The following is a 24,208-nucleotide window of genomic DNA, read 5'->3' as shown; positions in this document are numbered from 1 at the left end:
TTTTTCACGAGTGTGTTCAAGGCGCTTGGTGCGGATCGTATGTATTCTTGCATTTGCATCAACCTTTGCGATACTATGGAGAGTCGTTCTACCCAGAATCTCGTTTCGGGCAACTCTATGGACCAGGATTGGAAAAATTGTATCTGTTTGAGCTTCCTTCGTTTATGTTGTAGAAGCTTCGTTCTCTACTAAACGACATATGTTGGTCTTGTTCTTTGCTCCAGGTTTCCAAGCACTCTACCCAAGGAGGCGTCGGGCCTTGAAAAGTTGGACAAGGGTTAGGATTCGGAACAAGAGTCATCGGGGTTAAGTTCTCCACTTCAGGGTCGGAATCAGAACCATCAGCATAGCCTTCAGCTTGGTGGCCATCTACAGGGGTTGGGTAATCATTCTCTGGCTCCTCTCCGAGCCATTTGGTATTGTCGTGGTTAGGGTAGTACGGGTCGTCGTGTGGATGGAAATCCAGCCATGATATCTTCGCGAGAAATGGGGATATAAGAAACAATTAAGCAAACGTACTAATTAGTTAATTATACGATGATCTTTATCAGGTACTTCAACAAATTGTTTAGTGCATACTAATTATATGTATTCGGGACAGGATAGACCTTCGAATAAGCGACCCTAACTCTAAATCCCCAATCCAACGAGAACAGGAAGTAGAGCAAAGATCCACAGATTCTAAGTCTATGACGTCCTGGATACATAAAATTTTAATGTATCCACTAAGCAACTATTGACCTATTGATAAAGATCTATTTAGTTCTCACATATGTAATTTTAATAATGCCAAAATACCCCTATGGTATTTCATTGTGGTAGTGTTGGTAAATTTTTAGACTTGTTGCCACATCACAACCATTCTTGGGCATATGCTAATCACTCCTCGGACCAGCATAGTTGATCAGGCTATGCTATTCCCAAGACTGATCATACATCCCCAGGCTTACCTGTGATGTCCAACAATCTTTACTTTTGTTTTGTCCTAAAATGATGCTGACCTTAGTATGTATGCATGCATGTATACTTTTAACAAAAGTTATTTATTCTTAAAGGTATAGTGGTTTTGAAATCTTAAAATCAGAGACCTTAGTCCCAATGCATTTATAGTTTGTATATCTTATGTGGTTCGATATACTTAGTTCACTATAAACAATGCTCTGATACCAATCTGTCACACCCCCAAACCAAGGATGGCGGAAACGTCTGGGGGTGGAGGACTTCATGTACAGTATCACAACAACGTGTATAATAGTGCTCAAAGTAAAAACAACCACCATAAATATAATTGCAAAAGTTACACCAAAGTATATGTTTACATGTTTCAAAAGCAATTACATTATGATGACAAAATAAATTTGTTGACGGTTTAGCGTCCCATCCTCAAAGCGATGAAGTTTGCCTGTTTCACTGACTTCCTGAGAATACAAGTAGTTTTAAAGAGTGTCAACACAAAGGTTGGTGAGTTCATAAGAGTTTTGTTTGAAGTAGAAACCGTTTTTCCTTGTAAAATCGATTTAGTTTGATTTCCAGAAAATCCAATATTTTCTTAGTTAAGTATGAATAGAAATAATCCTGCATGATGCATTAATGAACCCTAGAGTAATCCGTAGAGTTCCTCTATAATCGTCCAACATATATAAGTTATATAAGGTTTAACTTAGATAAAACGTTGAATATAGTGGGTCTGCCCCAGGTCCACAACCCAACGAGGAACAGGAGATGAGGCGGGCACCACCAATTCTAGGCCAATCAAGACTAAACTCTTATATGACTCAAACATATACGCTCAGCGACCATAGTTGAAGTCTAACAATTCTAGAGGAAATATAGTTTAATATCATAATAACTTTGTATAGAGACCCGGTACTTTGTATCTGTACTCCTTTTTGTATAGAGACCCGGTACTTTGTATTTGTACCCATAGAGATAAAAGGTGATTTTAAATCAACATAAAACTCATTTAGGTTTTTAAAAATAAAATCCCGTAAACTTATGGATTGTTCCCTATGTGAGCCGTTATAATCATACTATGACTATGTGAACCTGCCACGACGTTCTCAGTGTCGCGAAAAATGAAATGACATTTGTCACCCGTAGACCTGCAGATCCCACTGTAGCTAGCAGCGAGGTGTGGGGTGTCAATCCCAATATAGATCTATATACAAGTATCACGTTCTCCCTCCAGGAGATTCTGATTATAACTACCAGGAATTATATCCCGCACTCGGACGTACGGGGAGAGAGATAGAGAAACTCACAATATAGGATAACAAGTTTACGTGAAATGTGTGTGAAAATAAATATTTCTTGTATGAATGTACCCTTCTTGTACGAGTGCGTAGAGTGATGTATCATAAACTATACCTATTATAGTTTATCTAAAATGTATGTACTATGTATGAACTCTTTTATGGAAAAGTATTAGTGTAGTGAATTTATCGAACTCTTTTCATAGTTTAATAGTGCGTGTTCCAAAAGGAATGAATAATATTTAATATGAATGTTTTAGTTTCAGTCTATAATGATAAACTAGCAAGAAAACTCATTCAAATATTAGAATTTATGATTATACACTTTGCTCAACATAATACAAAGTGTTATGATATTTACATGCTGTTGGCAAAATTTAGCAATTCTGCCCTGTTTTGGAAAAATCATAGAAAAATCATACGAAGTCGAAAACTAGATCCGTAAATTCTGAGAGTTCACAAAATGTGTCTAGTTTGCTCATAATTTTTATCACAATTTATAATGACCTCTAACTTGGGTGAAAAAGTCCATAATCACAGACTGGTCCGGATTGTTGTTTGAAATGATAGGCAGTTTTGTAAAAATCACCATAAATTGTAGAAAAATCGTATGGAGATGTGCAAGTAGCCATTTTAAAGCTAAAAACTTGATCTATTTGCACCTTGTACAGTTTTGAAAACAAAAATAGTTAAGATGCCCAAAACAGTCCGTGAATGGAGTTGAACTTTTCTGATGAAGGCTGTTAGAAAAATCTAGTTATGTTCTTAGTGTCTTAACTTGTATTCCCCCCTGAAAACTTGAGAAAACATGAAAATGTAGGGGTATGAACTCACCTTGAGTGATTTCAGTAGATACGTGTTGAAGATGGAAAGTGTTCAACCCAAGAACACTTGAAGAATCACTTGAAGATTCGAAGCTCTAACACAATTATGAGAGAGTTTGTCTAAGATATCCATGATTTGAGTGGAAATAAATGAGATAATCATAAAGAGAATGGATTATGCTTACCAAATGTGGAGGAAAAACTCAAGATCAGCCCTTGAATCTCGAATTTCTAGAGAGAGAAAGTGAGAGAGGAAAGAGTTTGATCTTCTTGTGAAATGAGAGCAAAATGAGGGAAATGAGGAGAGAGGATGAATAATCAGTCCTCAAAAACTCGGGAAGAGGGTTAATTGAGTGGGAAAAGACGTTGATGTGACCTAGGTAAGGTGGGGAGGCATGGTTGGTCAGAGAGTGGGTGTGGGGCGGTTGCTTGTGACTGCGGATCAATAACACTACTTTGAATGCGAAGTTGGATTTAGCTTTGCTATAAGTTTCAATCGATTTTGAGAGTATTGTTCGCATTTGTATGAGTGTAGTCGATGAATTGATAAAGCTAGAACATATGAGTTTTGATTCGCAATTGGATTGATGATTGAGGGATGATTCGTGAAGAAAAACGCGAAGTCAAGGACTATGAAATTGTTGTTTGCAAGAATTAAAAAAAAACTCGATTGTGGAGTTGTTGATGCTCATTTTGCGAAAGTAAAACAATCGAGTGTTCGCATCTATGAATCAACTTGAAGTCAATTGGGTTAATATTCGCATATGGGTTCAACATATGAATTTTTGATTTCGCAAGTTTAGAGTTCAAGAACTAAACTGTATTCGCATCTGGAATGAAAATTTTGTGAATCGCATTTGATTGATTAGGTTAAAATGCGAAGGGATGCGAAGGGTGTAAGAATGAAGATGCGAAAGTGATTAATGCGAAGGGATGCGAAGGGTGTAAGAATGAAGATGCGAAAGTGATTAATGCGAAGGGATGCGAAGTATTTCACAGTAGAATGCGAATTGGGGAAGAAAACAGAAGATTTCAAATATTGTCCCTGGAGTTTCGCATTTTTGGATATAAATACTCAACTTCGCAAATGGGGTCATAAAATGATGAAATTGCAGAAGAGTTTCGCATTTTTGGAAATATAAATGAAAATATATCTTTTGTTGTTTTAATTAAGGAAATAAATATTTTATATGAATACTCACCAGGAAAAACGCATATCATACATTCCCGATGAGTATGCATCATTGTTTTATCAGTTTGGCTCGCCACGTACTACAGTTTTTAGGTTAAAGAGATCTAGTTGTACGTACTTTTCGATTCATGTTTTCTTATTAGAGTAGTGGGTTGTTTAGTAAATACTGAACGTAAGTCCAAGTACACAAGGGTTAGTTGAGCTGAGAGGTTTGACTTGTTGACTTTATTTGACTTTGAATTGACCAGAATTTGACGGTTGTCACAATAACCTCGGGCGAGACTGACCCGCCCTGACCTCCCTCTCCTGCTCTCGATACCGACCCGGATCCGCTCCTAGCATGCCTCGTGACCACCATACTGAAAAACATCACAAAAAATCATATACTTCCCATTAACCCGGGAACCAACTCCCAACCCAACCCTAGAGGTCATGGTTTCCCTGATACGCGTATGGGTCCTGTGCTTTCAGTAGTACGGGCCCATACTACCTTCCACACCTACCCATATTTGTATGAAGTACTTCCACAACACCCTAGTGACAAATATACATAGCAAGCGCTCAATCCTCACTCCTAGAGGAACACTAAATATCTCACAACTGACCCCTCGGTATCTCTCAATCCCTCTTATCCATGAAACGTCCACCAATCCCTACAACACTAATGTATGCTAGCCATACATAACGTTGGACCCTATAGACTTTCGAATATCCAATCCTACCCCCAAGCTCCCAATCAAACAAGAACATAACATAAGGCCAAATCAAACATTCTCAGGCTATAAGATCCTAATTAGGTACAACTGTGATGCATACATTAGACAACTACAGTAATGATGTTAATCTCATATAAGGGATCCCCAGGCTATTAGGCATCATATAACAGGCAACATTATCATGAAATCTTGAAAATCCCTAGCCTAGTACTAGCATGTTGTTCTATCAAAGCTCGAAAAATAATATCATGTATGGTATTTTGGGGTTACTTACTGGCTCCGACTGATCGTACCTTCGTTTCCTCCTTTTACTTATTTTGAAAACCATTTTAAATTCTCCTTTAAAAACTCTCCCTGGTTTGAGACTGGATTCACACGAATGTTCCTCCAATTCACTCAAACCAAGGCTCTGATACCAACTTGTAACGACCAAGAATTTTTCAACAAATTTTAACTTTTCAAAACATCCCAATTAATTTAAGTTTTTACAAAAAGGTTTCCAATACATTTATTATCAGAGTATTCCCAGAAACATAACATAAAACATAAACATGAGGAGCGGTACGATCACGCATTCGCCTTGCCACAGTCTCCTGAAGAGCCTGAAAAAAAACATTAAACCACAACTGTAAGCCCGAAAGCTTAGTGAGATACCCCCAATATACCAACCACATATACCACACACATAACATACTATATCATATCGAATCACAGAACAACCAAGCATATCGGGTCTACTGTGTGACTGGTCCGCCGTGTCGGGCCTTCAGTCCACCTGGTCCACCCTCCGAGTCTAGTCATGTCTCTCGAATCTACAGTATGGTTGGTCCGCCCGCACCGGGCCTTCAACCCACCTGGTCCACTCTCTGAGTCTACAGTATGACTGGTCCGCCCGCATCGGGCATTCAATCGGCCTGGTCCACTCTCCGAGCCTCGGCACGTCTGGTCCGCCCTTGTGGGGCCTACAACCTATCCGGACCACTCGTTGGGCCTTCGGAATAACCGGTCCGCCCTGGGTATGTTGGCCTACATCACAAAGTAGGTCTTGCCTCAACCCAACCCTAGTCAAACAACCATGTGCACATAAACATACAATCATATAAGAATTCATAGTCAACAAACCGATCAAACAGATCACATTACATATCATCATCCTAACCAGGATACTGACCTAACCGGTCACTAGCATAACAACACACTACATATCAGGAAACTGGCCTTAACCAGGTCTCTATCGTATAGCATCCTAGCTACCAGGATGCAAATATCAAAGCAATAACATAACAACAAATACCCAGTTCTCAATCCGATAAAGGGTCGACCTTGGTGCCTTAGACCCTGTTGATATAGTGAGGATAACTCACCTTGCAACTGCTGACTGAAAAGATATATCACGCTGCTCCAACCTCCGACATGAACTCCACCACTAATAATACCAAAAGACTGAACACAATAAATACCAATAATTACCAAAATACCCCTGGAAGTCAACTGGTCAAAGTCAAAGTCAAAGTCAACCTTCTGGCTGACTCTACTCGCCGAGTCAGCCCGCTGACTCACCGAGTTCCCCAATACTGAAAAGGACCCCCTTCCAACTCACTGAGTCATCCCTTGGCTCACCGATTCATAGCTTAACCAGGAAAGGCTAAGACCTCAAGACCAGACTCGCCGAGTCCAAGATCAGACTCGCCGAGTCCAAGGCTATCTTCAACCAACTTGCCGAGTTGTTCTTCCAACTCGTCGAGTTCCTGCCCACCTTCAAGCAACTCGCCGAGTACACCCTTGTGACTCGCCGAGTACCACATGTTCTTAACCCATACAGAATCTTTTTAGGCCATGCAATCGATCCAAAACGTAGATCTACTCTTCTACAACCCTCCTATCACGTAAAGTGGCAAACTTTACGTGAATCCAAAGAGATCTAGGCATTTTACATTCTAGGGATAGGGTTTGTGACAAGATAGCTTCACCAAACACTCAAGAACAGGGACTTTAATGCACTCTAGACCTTCTCCATTCCAGATCTGAGGTAGCAAACTCAGATCCAACCTTCAAACTCTATATACCACAAGCCAAACTTTCCATACAACCCAAAATGATGAATCTACATGAATAGCAACCCAAAAACGAGATAATACCTCAAAGAGAAGCCCCCAACAACAAGGAAATCCGAATCTAAGCAAAGCCCCTTGTTCCAAGCCTCCTAACTCTCCAAGATCTTCCTCCAACTTTCTTCTCCAAGGCTCAAATGCACTCAAATCCTTTACAATCACGTTTCTAGGGTTTTTTGGACTTCAAGGGAAGGTAAGGAGGCTGGGGAGAGGGTATAATGTCCTTTATATAGGGCTCATTCCCCGAAATTAGGTTTTTCTTCACTCAACACCTACTCGCTGAGTCCAGCCTTTGACTCGCTGAGTTGGCCACTTAACACGCGACCTGAGTCGCGACACTACTCGCCGAGTCCACCAATAGACTCGCCGAGTTGCCCTTCAAAAGTACACTTTGAACCCCGAACTTGCACTCTTGGACTCGGGATGTTACAATGTTTATCCGAGATATCAGGTATCTGAATTTTTCGTTTGAATTTTCGGATCGGGTTTCAGATTTCGGATATTTTTCACCAAAATCACAAAGATGTAGTTGCTTATATATAAAAGTGGAAATTTAGATCATAATTGCAACTTTATATAAACCATATGGATTGTTTAATGAAAATTTATTTTAAAACAAAACTGCACAAATGTTCCCTGCGGCATTTCGAAGATTGCCACTTTGGTCCAAAAAAGTTTGGACTAGAACTAGAGTGTTGGATTAGTGTCTAAGTCCATAACTATTTTGGTATGTACTTGACCCGATGGTGCATGGTCCTTTTGGGTTGCCTTCACCAAAGCAACTTGATTGGAGAAATGAATAAAGAGAGAGAGAGGATAATATGATTTATTAATATGTTATAAGAATAATATATTAAAGGAGAAATCATATTTGTTTAATTAATATTGGTCAATAATTAATTAAGAATTAGTTTTGTGATCAAATGTAATTAATTAAACTAGAGGGGCTGATTTGTAATTATGTGATAGTTACAAAATAAGGTAAGAATTATCTTATATATATGGTGAACGAATTTGAGGTGTAAATCCCTTAGAATTCGAGTATGATAAGGATTTAAGGATTATCTTATTGGTTGCTTAATGGATAATCAACTAGATAAGGATAATGACTGAAACCCTATCTCTACACCTATATAAACACCCCTAGGGCTATGAATTCGTGTATCCCTTCCCAAGAGGTCCTAGATACGAATTCTAACCTCTCACTTCTCTCTTTATACCTTCTCCACTTGCTTATGGTGTTTGTGAGCCATTAGAGGAGTGACACTTGTGACTCTAAGCCTTCCAAAGTCAATACAAGGAGATTTGGGATTGTTATTGCTACATAACAATCAAGGTAACACTATAAACTTATTCTCATGTTAATATGATTATATGTATGCTAGAATTAGGGTTTATAGTCTTGGATTCAAAGCATGTACAATAGAGAAACCTAGATCCAAGCATTAGGGTTTGTATGAGCACATAGGATGTCTTATGACCAAAAACCCAACAGTGGTATCAGAGCCTAGATTGGTTTCAATTGTATTGATGCATATTTGATCGAAATAAGCACTGAAAATCGATTTTTTGAGTTTCTGAATGTTTGACTCGCCGAGTCACTTGGTGAACTCGCCGAGTCAGCTGTACTCGACGAGTCCAGGTCCAGACTCGACGAGTCAAAGGGTCTGACAGCTCAGATTCGCGATTTTCTTCCTGTTTTGGTTTTGGATAATTACCATAAACTTGCTTTTGTGATAAAATCCGAATTTTTTTATTATTATGTGATTATCCTTACCAAAATAGAAGATAATTGTCAAAATTTAGATAATCACTTGTTTTATTAGATAAAGTTTGATTATTTGTAATTTAGATTTGAATTATCTTGTGAAATAGTTTCAATTTATCCCTTTAAGTTTTATAGTTTAAATTTGAACCCCAAAAGTTTTGTTGTTTTGAAATTTAAATAGTTAAAACCCTAATGTTTTGAAATGTTTCAAAACTTGCCCTCAAGTTTTGGAATTTAAAGTTGATTAAAAGGTTAATTAGAAATGTTAAATTCTAAAACTCTAGTAATGTTTTGAAAAGTTCAAATCACACCCTTATGGTTTTATTAATTAATTAAGGAGTATAATTAAAAGAGGTTTAATAAATCCATAAAAGTTTAGGTTAACCATTTAATTGAATTAAAAGTGTAATTGTAAAAGTTAACCATATAGTATTTTAAAAGTATAAAGTACACCCTATACTATATATAACATTAAAAGTCTAACATTATATATATGTATAAGTAAAAGTCAGTCTTACCGTTAGTAGGCCTCATTCACGAAGTTGGTCTATAAGGGGTGTTTAAGGAAATTGCCTATAAAATGGCGATTGAATGGGTATCCACTCTTACCCACCGCACTCTTGACTAGTGAAGGGTCGTTAGCCGAACGGGTAGGATAGGACGAAACCTTCCATTATAAGTATAATGAAATACAGAGTAACTAAATGTTTCGCAAATTCCCAATCTTAGTTACTTAGGCAAAAGTGAATTGATGCAATTCCATGAAATTACACTTTGTGCCCTTGCGAAGACGTTAGTGGAGCGTGTGTGGTTTACCGGCACACTAAATGGTTCTAAGCAAAGGTAGCAAAGGGTGACTCAATGTTTGTCATAGTTCGGTGGAGCGTGTGTGGTTTACCGGCACATCGAATAGGTGATTGTAACATGTGAGGGCACCATGTAGTTTGCATGGTTATTCACACCCGCTTTGTGATCCTCGGCATCCCAGTCACAAACTAGAGGGGCATATCGAGATTTAAACATGCCATTGAAATGTTCAATGAATCTCAAAGGATCTAGGAGTTTTCATAAATTTAAAACTTAAATTTCTTTTTCGTTTTTCATGGTGGAAATTAGTGAATCGTCATTCACTTACCTTCAAATGTTCTGCATTTGGGTTACGGCATCCCTCTCCCGAGTTGTAGGATATTGTGTTGGGTCCTAACCTTGGAATTTCATTTGGGTGATTTACCAAGGACTCAATCAATCAACTAACTTGAATTCGTTTTTCTCCCGATGTCAAAGTTCGACAACTATGGTCTTCTCAAATCCCGTGGAACAAGCATTCCACATGAAGATGATATTCCACGATTCGATCGAGGAACAAGAAATCATGCTTCACTTCCTCCTCCTCCTCCAATTATTCTCCCTAACCCACAAGATTGTAAAATTGAAAAGTTCAATATCACTCAAGCCCTTTTGGCAAGTAAACATAAAGAAGGAAAGTCGGTGTGTGCACACGTCCTAGGGATGAAGTCGCACATTGATAGACTAAGAATGATAGGATCCATTGTCGGTGAAGAGATGGCTGTTGATTGGGTTCTTCAGTCACTTCCTAACTCATATAGTGAGTTCGTAAGAGAGTACTATATGATGAACCGCGACGTGACCCTTATAGATCTCACCTATATGCTTATTGCTGCTGAATCAGCAATGGTTTGGCGCAATAGAAAAGCAAAGTTGATTGGTGAATCTGCCTTCGAGACCTCTGTGGATATAGACAATGGCAATGAAAGACATGCAATGATCGAAAAGTTTGATCATAAGAGAAAGGCGATGTCTGAAGTAGTTCCATGTGTTGTTCCAAAAAGAGTCAATTTGCTTTTATTGCCAAGAGAAGGGGCATTAGAGACGAAGCTGCCCTATTTACCTAAGAGATCTAAGAGATGGGAGAGTCGAAACGTATGGCTCTAATTTAGGTAAAATCCATTGACTAACTCTTTTAAGCTTCATTCTAGGTTCTGAATACATAATGTGATAAGATTACAATTGATGTTTAGAAGGATCAAAGAAAAGAAAAGAAGCTTAAGGGAAGAAGTGAGCAGAATCTAACCGTGAAGGAATGGATTTCGATTGCGTTTCTCGAAGATTAGATTCTTAAGCTACTACTTAGAGTTAGAATTAGATTGCTAAGAAAGATGTATTCGCATAAGTTTTTCTATGAGTTGCATTGTGAAGGACAAATTTTTCCGCAATAAAATAAATTTTGATTTTAAATTTTATTTATTTATCCTTACAATGGCGTGTATGAAAAAAATTGATGTTAAAATTATTAGCAATAATGGATTTGTTTCTTATTGTGTTATGGAAAGTCAAGAATTTACCAAATAGGGAGAGTTTCTCATCGCCCAAGTTTCAATTGGACAGAAACTTGGAATCATGCAACTTGGTTGCATGATGAATGAGAAATTTCATATTTGATAATTAGACTAATTCGTTGACAAAGTGTCAAGTGAAGAACTAGGAGATCGAGTACACAAAGTTGTGTGTTGATCAAGTTCACCATAAGAGTAACAAAGATATTCGTCATCATTTACTAAAGGTTTAGTAAATATGATTATACTTACAAGATTAAGTGTAATTTTGAATTGATTAAAGGGTTTAGATCAATAGCAAAACGAATAAGAAGAATCAAATAGGCAGAAAGATAAGAGTTTCTCCGTTCTAAGAAGAAGGGAGAGTAGCTTTTATGCTTTATGATAGGTCTTAATGATTTAGAACCATATCTCAATTGATCCTCTAAGTGAGTCTTGGTACAATTGTATGTCCAAGAAGAGGAATCAAAGATTGATGAAATGGTCAAATCAAGAAGACAATCATACTTTGTTCCAATAACAAGTCTTAAAGTTAAGATTGTGACAATGAGTAAAAAGTATTAAAGGTTTATAACATTCATCAAATGTGGAAAGTTGTGATGTCTTGAATAAGACAAAGACCAACTATGACCAATTTATGAAGTGTTTTGATACAAGCTACACTAACTCTTGAAAATTTGTTTGTCAAGAAATGTTTATTGACAAAAGAATCTTATATGTCAAGGAGTCAGTGGGAGTCTTAATGGTCTCGAAAAGTTTCAAGAACAAATCAAATAAACCTTATCGATCATCACTAGCACACGAGTTGAGGTTTACAACCTATCGTAAAGACATTATTTTGTTTCTGTTCCAATCCAATCGAGTTAATTATGCATGTGAGTCCTATGAGTTCTCATTTGAATGCGTAAAAGGCAAGGACCTTGATCAATGAAAGGTACATTGATAGGAAAAAGGTAAGATGCTTAACTACTTGGAAGACGTGGTGGGCAGCTGTGCTACCATAAGGCAAGAAATCAAGATTAAGAAAGTTCGATCCATATGAGTTTGAATTTGTCGTAAACTTTGGTTTTAACAAATTCGCATGGATAGGAACACATACACCGTTTAAATCTAAGTGTCATAAGATTTCCTCCTTCATGAAAATGATTGTGAGAAAATGCTTTCACTAAGAAAGATTTTAAAAGATAGTGATTGTAAAATTGCATTCTCAAATTCGATCATGGTTACGGCATCCCTTTCCATAATTTGAATTGTGAGGTTTGGCAATTAGCCTTAATTGTTAAGACACACATATGAACTATCTAAGGCAAAAGTGTATAAGTTCAAGAAGCCTTGATAAAAGATTATCAAAGCACTAAGTATTAGAAACATGAACTTAAGAAATTCAATAAGTATTGTTTTTCTGAAAGTTAAGATGTTTATGAATACATGTCGAAGCTAGTGGGAGCATAAGTGTTATGTTTTATAATAATCATCATGATAGTGGGAGCATAAATGTTATGATTGTATGATTATTAAGGCACGTATTGCATAGTTGGCAATATAATTATAGAAAACAAGAGTCATACTTTGCAAAGTTGTAAGAGTTGAAAGGTTGTTTTGCTATAATTAAGGGAGAGAATATTATGCTTTATTTCAAATCTAAAGGATTAGGTTGTGGAATGTTAATAAATTTAGTCAAAGGTACATAGTGTGTCCTTAAAATTTCGATTGTGATTACGGCATTCCTCTTCGCAATTCGAGTTTTGAGAACATAGCAAATAAAACATTATGCGTCGTGTCCCATACGCTTCGGGTATAGGATCGATTGCGAATGCTTTAATGTTTGACCATTCTAAAATTTTCCAAATGTATAGTGCATTTAGAGGGAAAAGGGACTAGAATTGGTTTTGACTAAAATAATTAAACAACTATCAAAGGACAATCCAAAGTTCGACGAGGATTGGTCGCTTGCGAGTAGTTGGAAGTATAGTATTGGAAATTATGGAAGTGTTTCCATATTGGATGGACGATATCGACATCATTACGAATAGATAAGATTCTATTAAGAATGAGTTGTCATATAGAAAATATGGAAGTGTGTCCATGTTGGGAAGTAAAATCTATGTCTAGATTAGAAACTTTATGCGAAAGGATGTTCAAAGGAATGTACTTTGAGTGAGAGACATCATATCTAAGGAATTGTCTTGTAACAATCTCCGATAGAGGAATTTGTAATATCATTGGCAATAGTCTTTGAGACTTTGGTGCAGTGACATTACAAAAGGATCGTTGCATAAAGTGTTAGAATCTAGTGTATTCCATAAGTAACAAGAATTTGACATTCTTACACTTAAGAAAATGGATTTGGTGTTGTAAAATGAGAATGATTGGAAATGTGTTCAATTTGTCTATTTCGCAAAAGTAAGAACCATAGGTAAACATTGTGTGCATACTAGGAGCATGGGACAAGTGTTGAAATTAAAATGCGAAGTTGATTACCCGAAACGACAAATAATGAGTAATCGATATGGTGATAAATAAAACGTGTTTTGTTTATACTCAAAGGTTTGAGGCCATATGGGATTAGTATTATTCTTGTGTTTCACCTTGCATGTTTTGACTTCCAGAATAATTGAGTTTATTAAGAATAATCGAATTATTCAAACGGGCCACAGTCGTTCATATGTTGGAAGTAGATATGAATGAAGACTGTCGTGAATTGGTGTGTGGATTGTCTAAAAGAGTATTAGACATAAGCAAATGTTTGCTGCAACGTTCATGAGTGCTTACGAATATGATTTGAGCATTGGATTAAACCCACGCTCACTTGGATCACTCCATGAATTGTATTACGAGTGATTGGTGAGACGATAACATCTTATATTCTTGAAACCGAGATGTGTGAGTTGTATCTTGCGAATCGGTTGCACATTGATAATATGTAAACGCACCAGTAACTTGGTGTTATAAAACATATTGTTGTGTGTAATTCGGTGAGTGAGTGCAAGCAAGCATTGTATCAAAGTTTATCCGTTCCTTTTATCCAACGTAGGATAAAAGCGATATCTTTGGGCCCCTCGATGGTTTAGTGATGACATACGTAAATGCTCGGCCGGGCTAGGGCTAATTTGATTTGTTCAATTAGTCTGTCGTCATAAATCAGAAATCGAGAAGTAGTACAAAGAGAATGATTAGAAATCATATCTCAGACGATATCCAGAATGGAGGAATATATGATCCCTTATCTAAGGACACGTGTATCTGATATGATCAGAGTTGACAGCAGCTTTGGAAAGCTACGATTGCAGATCAGGATCTGAAGTCATACGCAGAATAGTTGTTAGACTTATCCAAGTGGGAGACTGTTGGATTAGTGTCTAAGTCCATAACTATTTTGGTATGTACTTGACCCGATGGTGCATGGTCCTTTTGGGTTGCCTTCACCAAAGCAACTTGATTGGAGAAATGAATAAAGAGAGAGAGGATAATATGATTTATTAATATGTTATAAGAATAATATATTAAAGGAGAAATCATATTTGTTTAATTAATATTGGTCAATAATTAATTAAGAATTAGTTTTGTGATCAAATGTAATTAATTAAACTAGAGGGGCTGATTTGTAATTATGTGATAGTTACAAAATAAGGTAAGAATTATCTTATATATATGGTGAACGAATTTGAGGTGTAAATCCCTTAGAATTCGAGTATGATAAGGATTCAAGGATTATCTTATTGGTTGCTTAATGGATAATCAACTAGATAAGGATAATGACTGAAACCCTATCTCTACACCTATATAAACACCCCTAGGGCTATGAATTCGTGTATCCCTTCCCAAGAGGTCCTAGATACGAATTCTAACCTCTCACTTTTCTCTTTATACCTTCTCCACTTGCTTATGGTGTTTGTGAGCCATTAGAGGAGTGACACTTGTGACTCTAAGCCTTCCAAAGTCAATACAAGGAGATTTGGGATTGTTATTGCTACATAACAATCAAGGTAACACTATAAACTTATTCTCATGTTAATATGATTATATGTATGCTAGAATTAGGGTTTATAGTCTTGGATTCAAAGCATGTACAATAGAGAAACCTAGATCCAAGCATTAGGGTTTGTATGAGCACATAGGATGTCTTATGACCAAAAACCCAACAGCTAGAGATCTAAAGTTTTCATTTTATTACAAGTTTGGTCCAAAATTTTTGAGTTTTTTTAATGACAGATTTTCCCTTATTATTTTACTTTATAATTTTCTTTTATTACAAGAATTTAAAAAAACAATTAAATAAACAAAATAAAATACACCTAACCCTTTTTGTCTCTCATGTTTTTCATTTCTTCTTCAAAACCCTCATTTCCCTCAAATCGCCGTCTCCGATGACCCACAAATCTATCATCCTCGAGACTGACGAGATCTATTGGTTTTCGAATGACACCGATGTTCAGAAAATTTCCACTTTTCGAAGATGCTGACCATCCAACGAGCATTTCAGCGAACACATATGGTGAGATACTAAGGGTTTCTAGAGGCATCTGCGACGAAGGGGTCCAGGTTTGAATGACGCAAGGGTTTTAGGAATGTCCCTATCTCTTAGTTAATCGCCCTTAACTATCCTCTTCTTCAAGTTACATATATGTCGTCCTCCCTCACAAACGACGATGTAAGAGGGTTTGTTTAAAGACTAAGGATATGGTATGTAGTGGCGACGATGACGAAGTAGATCAGAAAAACGATGATGACACTGATCTGGATTCCATTCAAAGATGAAGGAAGACAGAAATAGGGTTTTTGTCGACGACGAATTTTAGATCGAAGTTGTTATAATCGGTGAAGACAACTTTCAGAAGCATTCATGATGTAGTGTTTGACGATGATGGCTGACAGTGGTGACGACAGAGACGATCATGGTGATGTTCCAGATTCGGATACCCAGAACATCAATCATCTTCTCCACTGATTTGGTTTTCATTCTCATTTTCTGGAGGTCTTTGTATTTTTTATTTACAGATCTAGAAAACTCATATCCAGAAACGATAATCATGCATATGTCTAGAAAAACCGAATGATTCTAGGGTTTTTGATTTTGCAAGTGTAGAATAATGTATCCTTATTTTTGAGATTTAAAAAATTTGAGTTTGTAGAGATATTTTGCTCTTGAGTAATCTCATTCTAGTTTGAGTGATTTGGAAAAGTTTGAGTTTGCAGAAAATTTGATTCTTCATGTTTAAGATGTTAATATGAAAAAATGATTATTTTGTTTTTCAAATCTCAAAAAAATTTGTTTGAACTAAGCTTGTGAGCTGGTGGTGGTGGTGTCATGCGGCAATGGTGAGTGTGGTGACCAACAACAGTGGTGAAGTTGATATGTTAAACGTATGGGTTGGGTTAGGGTGGTTTTTTTTCTTCTTTCAATCAAGAAAGACAAAACTACAAAATTGGTCCCTGTGGTATTCAAAAAACTTTGGATAGGGTTCAAAAAGTTTTCGACTTGCATGGAAGGTCCAAAATCAGGAATTTTCTGTGATTTTAGTCCAAAAAAACTTGAAATGTCTATTTTGCCCTTTTAATTTCTTTTTTGTATTATTTTTCAATTTTCTTAACAATTTAATAATTAAAAAATAAATAATTGCCACATTCACCCTTCACTCCCACTGTACGCACCATTTATCTCTCTCTCTCTCTCTCTCTCTCTCTCTTTCTCTTTCATCCGGTCGTCTTCCTCATCTCTTCTATTATTTCTACTTCATCCATGGCAGATTCCATTCTTTGTTACACCAATAAACCAATTCACACCATTGTAAATCCTATAAAAACTTTGAATAACTATCGTCTCCATTAGATTGGACAAGGAACAAACGAACGAAAGGCAAATCGAGGGGAGCTGAGGTGCAAATGGGAAATCGCAAGGAGGGGCGAAGGGGTCCATCGAGATCGACGACCCTTTGTTGGTTTACTCTTCATCTTCACTGCTGGATAGGGAAGAAGGAACACGAATGACAGCAATCAAAATAGTGATCTAGTGGTCAAACAGATCGCGAGAAGGAGTTGATCTCCGACGAACTCCCCTAGGCTATCCGCTCGTTGTCGGCAGCCACAATCGAGGGGAAAGGGAACAAACTTGATTGAAGCGAGAAGGAAGAAGAACGGAAGCAGAAGAAGGGTGGTTCGATGGAGGTTTGGTCCATCGCCAAAATGAAAAAAGAAAACGAAGGCGGCTTACGCTGCTGGGTGACTGTTACAGCGAGGGGGTTGCTCTGGTGGCCTTCTTGGTTTTTGTACTTCTATTCAATTGGCAAAACACGAGGGATAAGGGGAAAGAAATATCGAAGTGGCAGCAAAGGGAAGTGACGATCCTCAAGGGTGTTTGGTTGTTTTCGATCGACAGGTGGGTGGGGTGGAAAAGGGTTGTCGGTTCTCCTTTTTGTCGTCGATGGTGTAGAAAAGAGAGAGAGAGAGAGAGAGAGAGAGAGAGAGAGAGAGAGAGAGAGAGAGAAATAAAAAGAGAGATAATTATTTTCTTTTATATTTTAAATTAAAATAGTAGTTGAAAAATTAAAAAAAGATATATAAAAAAAGAAAGTAAAAGGGTATAACCGTCATTTTAAGTTTTTTTGGACTAAAAATATAGAAAAACCTTGATTTTGGACCTTCTATGCAAGTGAAAAACTTTTTTAATTCTATCCAAAGTTTTTTGAATACCACAGAGACCAATCTTGCAGTTTTGTCATCAAGAAATGTTAAAATAAATAAAACAAATGAAAAAAGAAAATGCCAAGGGAAAAATCGGTATTTAAAAAAATTCAAAACAAATTGGACCAAACTTGCAACAAAATAAAAACTCTGAACTTCTGATGCTAGTTTAAAATTTTTTTTGGATTAAAACGGCAAAATTTGACATACCATATACCATAGGGACCATTTGTGCTGTTTTGTCTTATTTGAAGTCTCTTTACCATGTTACATTGTTACTTACACCGGTGATTTTTTTAATTTTCTCTAACTATACTATAATATGACTACTTTATGAGAGAGAGGGTATTTCGTTTTAGAGGACTCGCCAAAATGTTGAAATTTCCCCCTTTTAAAACCATTGCTACCATGATCTCTTCTCCATATTCTTCCTTCTTGCTGCCTCGGAAATCTTCTTTTCCTCCAATGCCGTCTCTCGCAGCCGCTAGTGTTTTCCTCCACCCTCTTTCGTCTGCCCCTATGGGCGACGATTCCGGCATGGATGCTGTCCAACGACGTCTCATGTTCGAAGACGAGTCGGTTTTCTCTTTGCTTAATCAAAATAATCATGCCCGCTTTGTTTCTATTTTTATACAAGTTTTTTGCTGAAGTTTATTTTTAGGTTAATTTTCACTCTGGCTTTTGAGACTGATAAGTCAAAATTTAGTGAGTGAGATTTTTGAATACAATAATTGTATCTCCACTGTACCTGTTGCAATGGAGAAAGAGAGCTAAACTCTCCTGGAACCACTACTCGTAGCTTCACTGTACCTGTTAAATATGGAGATTCAATTTTCTTAGCTTAGCGTTGATTGCGCATTTATAGCCATGATACTTGTTTAAAATTGTTTTAAACCTCTCATTCTTCGTGTTTGTTTTGTTTCTTATAAATTTCTGTAGATGCATTTTGGTGGATGAGAATGACAAAGTGGTTGGCCATGATACCAAATACAACTGTAAGTATGATTTTGCTTTTCTTTATTCTTCTAATGCACATACTGTACATAAGATTTTTTGTATTTTATTCTTCCCATCTAGTTGAATTTTCTGTTTGTAGTTCCCAAATCTTTGTGTAGAAAAAGTAAAGTATTAAGGATGTATAATAGGTTAAAGGGAAAGTTTGTTTGGTATATGGCTCCTAAACTATCCGCTTGTAGGGGACATATTATGATTATGTGTACATTTCATTGATAAATTGACTATCTTGTGGATAAACTTTTGATGTTTGTGCTGCAGTAGTCAAGTTAATCATTATATATAATTGTAATTAAGAATTAGTGAATAAACAGGTCATTTGATGGAGAAGATTGAAAAGGGAAATATGCTACACAGAGCATTCAGTGTGTTCTTGTTCAACTCGAAATATGAATTACTCCTTCAGGTATATATATATATATATATATATATATATATATATATATATATATATATATATATATATATATATATATATATATTTATTACATATGTTTTATGATGTTAAGCAGTATTTCATTCAATTTTGTTTGCAAAAAACAATAAAGGAGGTTGAATTTTGCATAACCAACACCTCCTACCTTTACCAGTCATTGAGAAAGATTGATTGATTAAAATAATATACAAATATTTTCTAATTAAACCATCTTTGTAAGAAGATCCTTTTGGTGTTACGGCATTTGAATGTTGTTTATATTTTTGAATTGATTCGGTTTAAATTGGAGTTTTTAATACGTGATATATATATATATATATATATATATATATATATATATATATATATATATATATATATATATATATATATGTGTATCTGCAGCAACGTTCTGCAACCAAGGTGACTTTCCCTTTGGTATGGACAAACACGTGTTGCAGTCATCCACTATACAGGGAGAGTGAGCTTATTGACGAAAACGCCCTTGGTAATGCCGTGTGATATCTCTTCATTCGCTGTATAATATAATATAGGTATTTAATTTTGTTGTATGAAATATGAATCAGGGGTGAGGAATGCTGCACAGAGGAAGCTCCTGGATGAACTCGGCATCCCTGGTGCAGATGTTCCGGTTGATGAGTTCACTCCATTGGGTCGCATTCTATACAAGGCTGCATCAGATGGAAAGTGGGGAGAACATGAACGTAAAATTTAAGACTCGATTTTATTTTGGAGAAATTTTTTAATAAAAAAGTATTGACATTTTTGACCTCATAAATAACCCCTGCTGCATGCAGTTGATTACCTGCTGTTTATGGTGCGTGATGTTGGTTTGAATCCGAACCCAGATGAAGTGAAAGATGTAAAATACGTGAACCGGGAAGAGCTGAAGGAGTTGGTAAGGAAGGCGGATGCTGGTGAAGAGGGCGTGAAGCTGTCCCCGTGGTTCAAATTGATTGTCGATAATTTATTGTTTCAATGGTGGGATGGACTCCAGAAGGGAACCCTAACCGAAGCTATTGATATGAAAACAATCCATAAACTCACATAAAAACACTACACTAGTAGATATTTGTTATGTGAAATTGAAATTCAGATAAATGCTGTATTTATTTCTATTTGGACAAACTTCAACTTCTTTTTCTTTTTGCTACCTTATCAGAAGAATTTCTAGCTGGAGGGAAGGGGGAAGCAATAATATGTGCATGTTTTGCATGCTAATCTTGCTGTTGGTGGAGTTGATTTTGATTTAAATTTACTTGAACTCAGATTCTACTTTATTTTTAACTGCTCTGATGGGGTAACGTTTTAAAAAGTTTGGTAAAAGGAAAATTTGGTTGAAAGTCATTTGAGAAGTTTTATAAATTGCTTTGTTAAAAGGATTAGATTATTAGTGTAGCACAAAAGATTTTATAAAAAATAGTTAGTGTATGAGCTGTGTATGATAATATTTGTTGCATTAATGATGTTTTATTGATGTTAAACATGTTAATGCCAGCTTGCTAGTTGAGTTATTTGTGGTTATATGCATGTTTTATACCACCTACTCTAGTGACCAATTCTCTTTTGGGGTTACTTTGTGTCATCATACTCAGTTGATCCAAGCTGATTTGATATGAAGCTCCGAGCAAATGAAAAAAACTTAGGCGTTTGATGGTGATTTTTTTTAGCAAAAGAGATCTGGACATTTTTATTAATTAAAAAAGATATTACAATAACCAAGCTTGAGCTCTATATTTACCCATCCATTCACAACGTTTATTATATATATCCGTGGGAACCACGGTTATAAAATAAATTAGATATTTATTGTAATAAATTAGGCAACAGATGTTACAAATCAATTTTTTGCCGACGTGTTTCATCCGTATAAAAGGGAGGAGTGAATTAGTGAAAATGTAATTAATGAGGAAAAACCAAATAATGACAAGCGGTAAATAATAAATTTCAAGCTATAATTGATTGACACGTGACAAATTTGCTACTCTTTTATTAGGTATATATATATATATATATATATATATATATATATATATATATATATATATATATATATATATATATATAGGAGTAGGATCAAATGAGAACACCTAAAAGGTTGAGAACGCGAGAATAGATCTTGACCATCTAAATATTCAAAACTAGGGCTATTATCAGACGGACCATTAATGTAAATTCTGAAAATTATTGGTATTAAAATGTAACTTTAAATGGTGAAAAGGGTATAATAGTAATTGAAAGTTTATTTAATTTCTATAACCTCTCACACATTGATATCTTTCCTTTTAAATTGCCGTCTCTCTCTCTATACCTAGGGCATGCTTCGTCGCCTCCCTCATCTATACACCACCAAAGACGACTTTCGTTTTTCATCGTCTCGATGCAGGTATGTGAGCAAGAAATGGTTAAGGGCCTTTTTAATCCCCGTCTCTTGTTTTGATCGGGCAAATAAAGGAATGAACGAAAGCTTCCAGTACATGGAACGAAGGCAACAAAGCAGATGAATGAAGGGAGTCAAATCGAGGACGACGAGAAGGAAACGGGAAGTCTCGCAGGCAAGATTTCGTCAGTTGATTCGCAAAGAGGAGAAGTGCCTGAGGTTCAACCGGTAGGAAAGAGGGGTTCCGATGGGACAAAGAAATCAGCGAAGTGAGCAGCAACAGTGGAGATAGCGAGCCCTTGGTGGTGTTTTGCTCCGGTTGGTGGCAGGTAAGTGGATGGGTTAAGAGGATGGTGGGGCTGCTTCAACAGTTCCTTTACTCCTTTTTTTTTTTTTTTTTGGCAAAGTTCCAACGATGGGCTTAAGTGGGTGCTTAGGTTTGATCTTTGATTGCAGGAAACGAAGATAGATTAGCACAATGATCTCAGGGGTTTTTGTTTGCTATTGATTGACATTCACATGACTTTCGTTCTTCATCTATACACCACCAAGCCCTTTTTCTTCATAATCAAGTTTTTGTTTTTCATTCCCGTCTCTCACCCCGTCTGTTGTTTATTTTATTGTATGCACCAAAGCTTAGCAATTCTTTTTCTTGAATATGTTTCTCGGGTATGGTACTTTACCCATTTAAATTGGCTAATAGGGGAAGAAAATAAGTTATGCACATAAGGTGCTCGATGAAATGCCCGAATTCAGAAAAATAGAACTTGAATGCTTGCAGTTGTAATCTTATATGAATATAATATTAGATGTCTCATTTTGCAGTTAATCATCAAAGAATACTCCATGAGGCTGGTCCGAGAGGAGCAAGGCAAGCAACCACAACCAGTATATTTACGTGTGAATTTATGTTTGAATGACTATATAATTATACATAATTGTTTCATTAAAAATTTTGCAGATACAATGAATAAACATGCATATATTGGGAGGTGAGAGATTTACCAGAGGAAACACCGACACCAATACCTCTTTTGGAAGGAGAAAAAATGTGTTTTATTCATTTATGATTGTAATTGTAGCACTAGTTTCAGTGTCAAAAAAATATATATTGTAACTTATTCATTTACTATTATAATTATATTCTTACATGAATAGAAATGTGTTTTATTTATTTATATATGAGTACCATTTTAGTTGATTTTATAATCTTTTTTTCGGGTTTTATTCATTTATGATTTTACAAATGTATTCATAAATACAACCGAGTTAATTCATTTATAATTTACAATTTTATTCATTTTTAAATGTAATGTATAAATCATTATTTATGAAGATATATATTTTTTTTAAAATAAATGAGGTAAACCGATAAATTATTCATTATCAAATGTTGTTAGTAAAAATAACAATATAAAACCAATAAACGTTTTTTTTAATTCATGTTAAATGATATTTTTATTAATTTATTAATTAAAAGGAAGATTTTTAAGTATTCTTAGTAATTAGGAAAAAAAATTCCCATGATTTTCGGAATTGATTAATTACTTTCCATTTATCCATATTTAATTAAATTGTAAAATGCCTCTAATGCCCTTATAAAATAATTGGTCTACAACTGTTCTCGCGTTCTCAACCTTTTAGGTGTTCTCATTTGATCCTTTCCCTATATATATATATATATATATATATATATATATATATATATATATATATATATATATATATATATATATATATATATATATATATATATATATATATATATATATGGGTTCAATTGAGAAAAAAAATATTAAGAATAAAGGAATCATTCTTAACCACTCATTTATTTTTGCCGCAAAAGCCTCCGTCGTACCAGCGGAAATGAGAAAGGAATAGACATGTGTTTTCCAACAAAACATGTTTCCTTAAACTATGCTAAGCATTACCTTAATATATACAAAACATAGTTTTTTCGTTTTTTTTTTTAATTTTTTTAATTTTTAAGAAGCTATTTTTATCGAAAAATGATTTTAAATATACCAAAATTCATGATTTTTTATTCTATACAAATAGACATCCATATTGATATAGTTTTAAGTTTATATATATATATATATATATATATATATATATATATATATTTATATTTTCAACTATCGTTATTCAAAAGTGAATAAAAATGAATAAGGTTTTTACTAGAATACATTCGTTATTCACTTATAAATAAAAACTATGATTATTTTTTTTTTTTTTTTTTTTTTTTTTTTACAATTTAAGTATTATTCATATATGAATATAATATATACTAAACATAGTATATTCATATTTAAATATTAGATAATTCATTCACATGTGAATATTACATAGTATATTCACTTGTAAATATTAGATGATATATTTACTTATGAATATTAGATAATATTTTCATATCTGAATATTACATAGTATTACGTGGTATATCACATGTGAATATTACATAGTATATTCACTTATAA

General features: G+C 35.4%; 1 protein-coding gene and 2 long non-coding RNA genes across 4 annotated transcripts; 2 read left to right on the top strand and 1 right to left on the bottom strand.

Annotated features, from left to right (window-relative positions):
• Positions 1-1,282: 1,282 nt before the first annotated feature.
• LOC145013279 (uncharacterized) lies at positions 1,283-3,629 on the bottom strand. Its single transcript, XR_013664906.1, has 3 exons — positions 3,262-3,629; positions 3,087-3,171; positions 1,283-1,418 (listed from the first exon to the last, which is right to left on the bottom strand). It is a non-coding gene; the product is annotated as an uncharacterized LOC145013279 (long non-coding RNA).
• Positions 3,630-18,228: 14,599 nt separating this feature from the next.
• Positions 18,229-20,569, top strand: LOC145008808 (isopentenyl-diphosphate Delta-isomerase I-like). Its single transcript, XM_078967417.1, has 6 exons — positions 18,229-18,473; positions 18,838-18,893; positions 19,227-19,318; positions 19,733-19,835; positions 19,915-20,052; positions 20,146-20,569. Exons 1-6 carry the CDS (start codon positions 18,232-18,234, stop codon positions 20,397-20,399), a joined length of 885 nt encoding a protein of 294 aa, XP_078823543.1. The 5' UTR covers positions 18,229-18,231; the 3' UTR covers positions 20,400-20,569.
• A 1,084-nt stretch (positions 20,570-21,653) lies between these two features.
• Positions 21,654-22,902, top strand: LOC145012155 (uncharacterized). Of its 2 annotated transcripts, XR_013664397.1 has the most exons (3): positions 21,654-22,057; positions 22,185-22,599; positions 22,690-22,902. It is a non-coding gene; the product is annotated as an uncharacterized LOC145012155 (long non-coding RNA). The 2 variants fall into 2 exon arrangements; XR_013664396.1 differs by having other exon boundaries at positions 21,654-22,599.
• Positions 22,903-24,208: the final 1,306 nt, after the last annotated feature.

This window comes from Lactuca saligna, chromosome 8, assembly GCF_052625555.1.
Source record: "Lactuca saligna cultivar CGN05327 chromosome 8, ASM5262555v1, whole genome shotgun sequence".
In the NCBI taxonomy this organism is placed as follows: domain Eukaryota; kingdom Viridiplantae; phylum Streptophyta; class Magnoliopsida; order Asterales; family Asteraceae; genus Lactuca; species Lactuca saligna.
The sequence above is the reverse complement of the archived record's forward strand: the minus strand, read 5'-3'. Positions and strand labels throughout refer to the sequence as shown.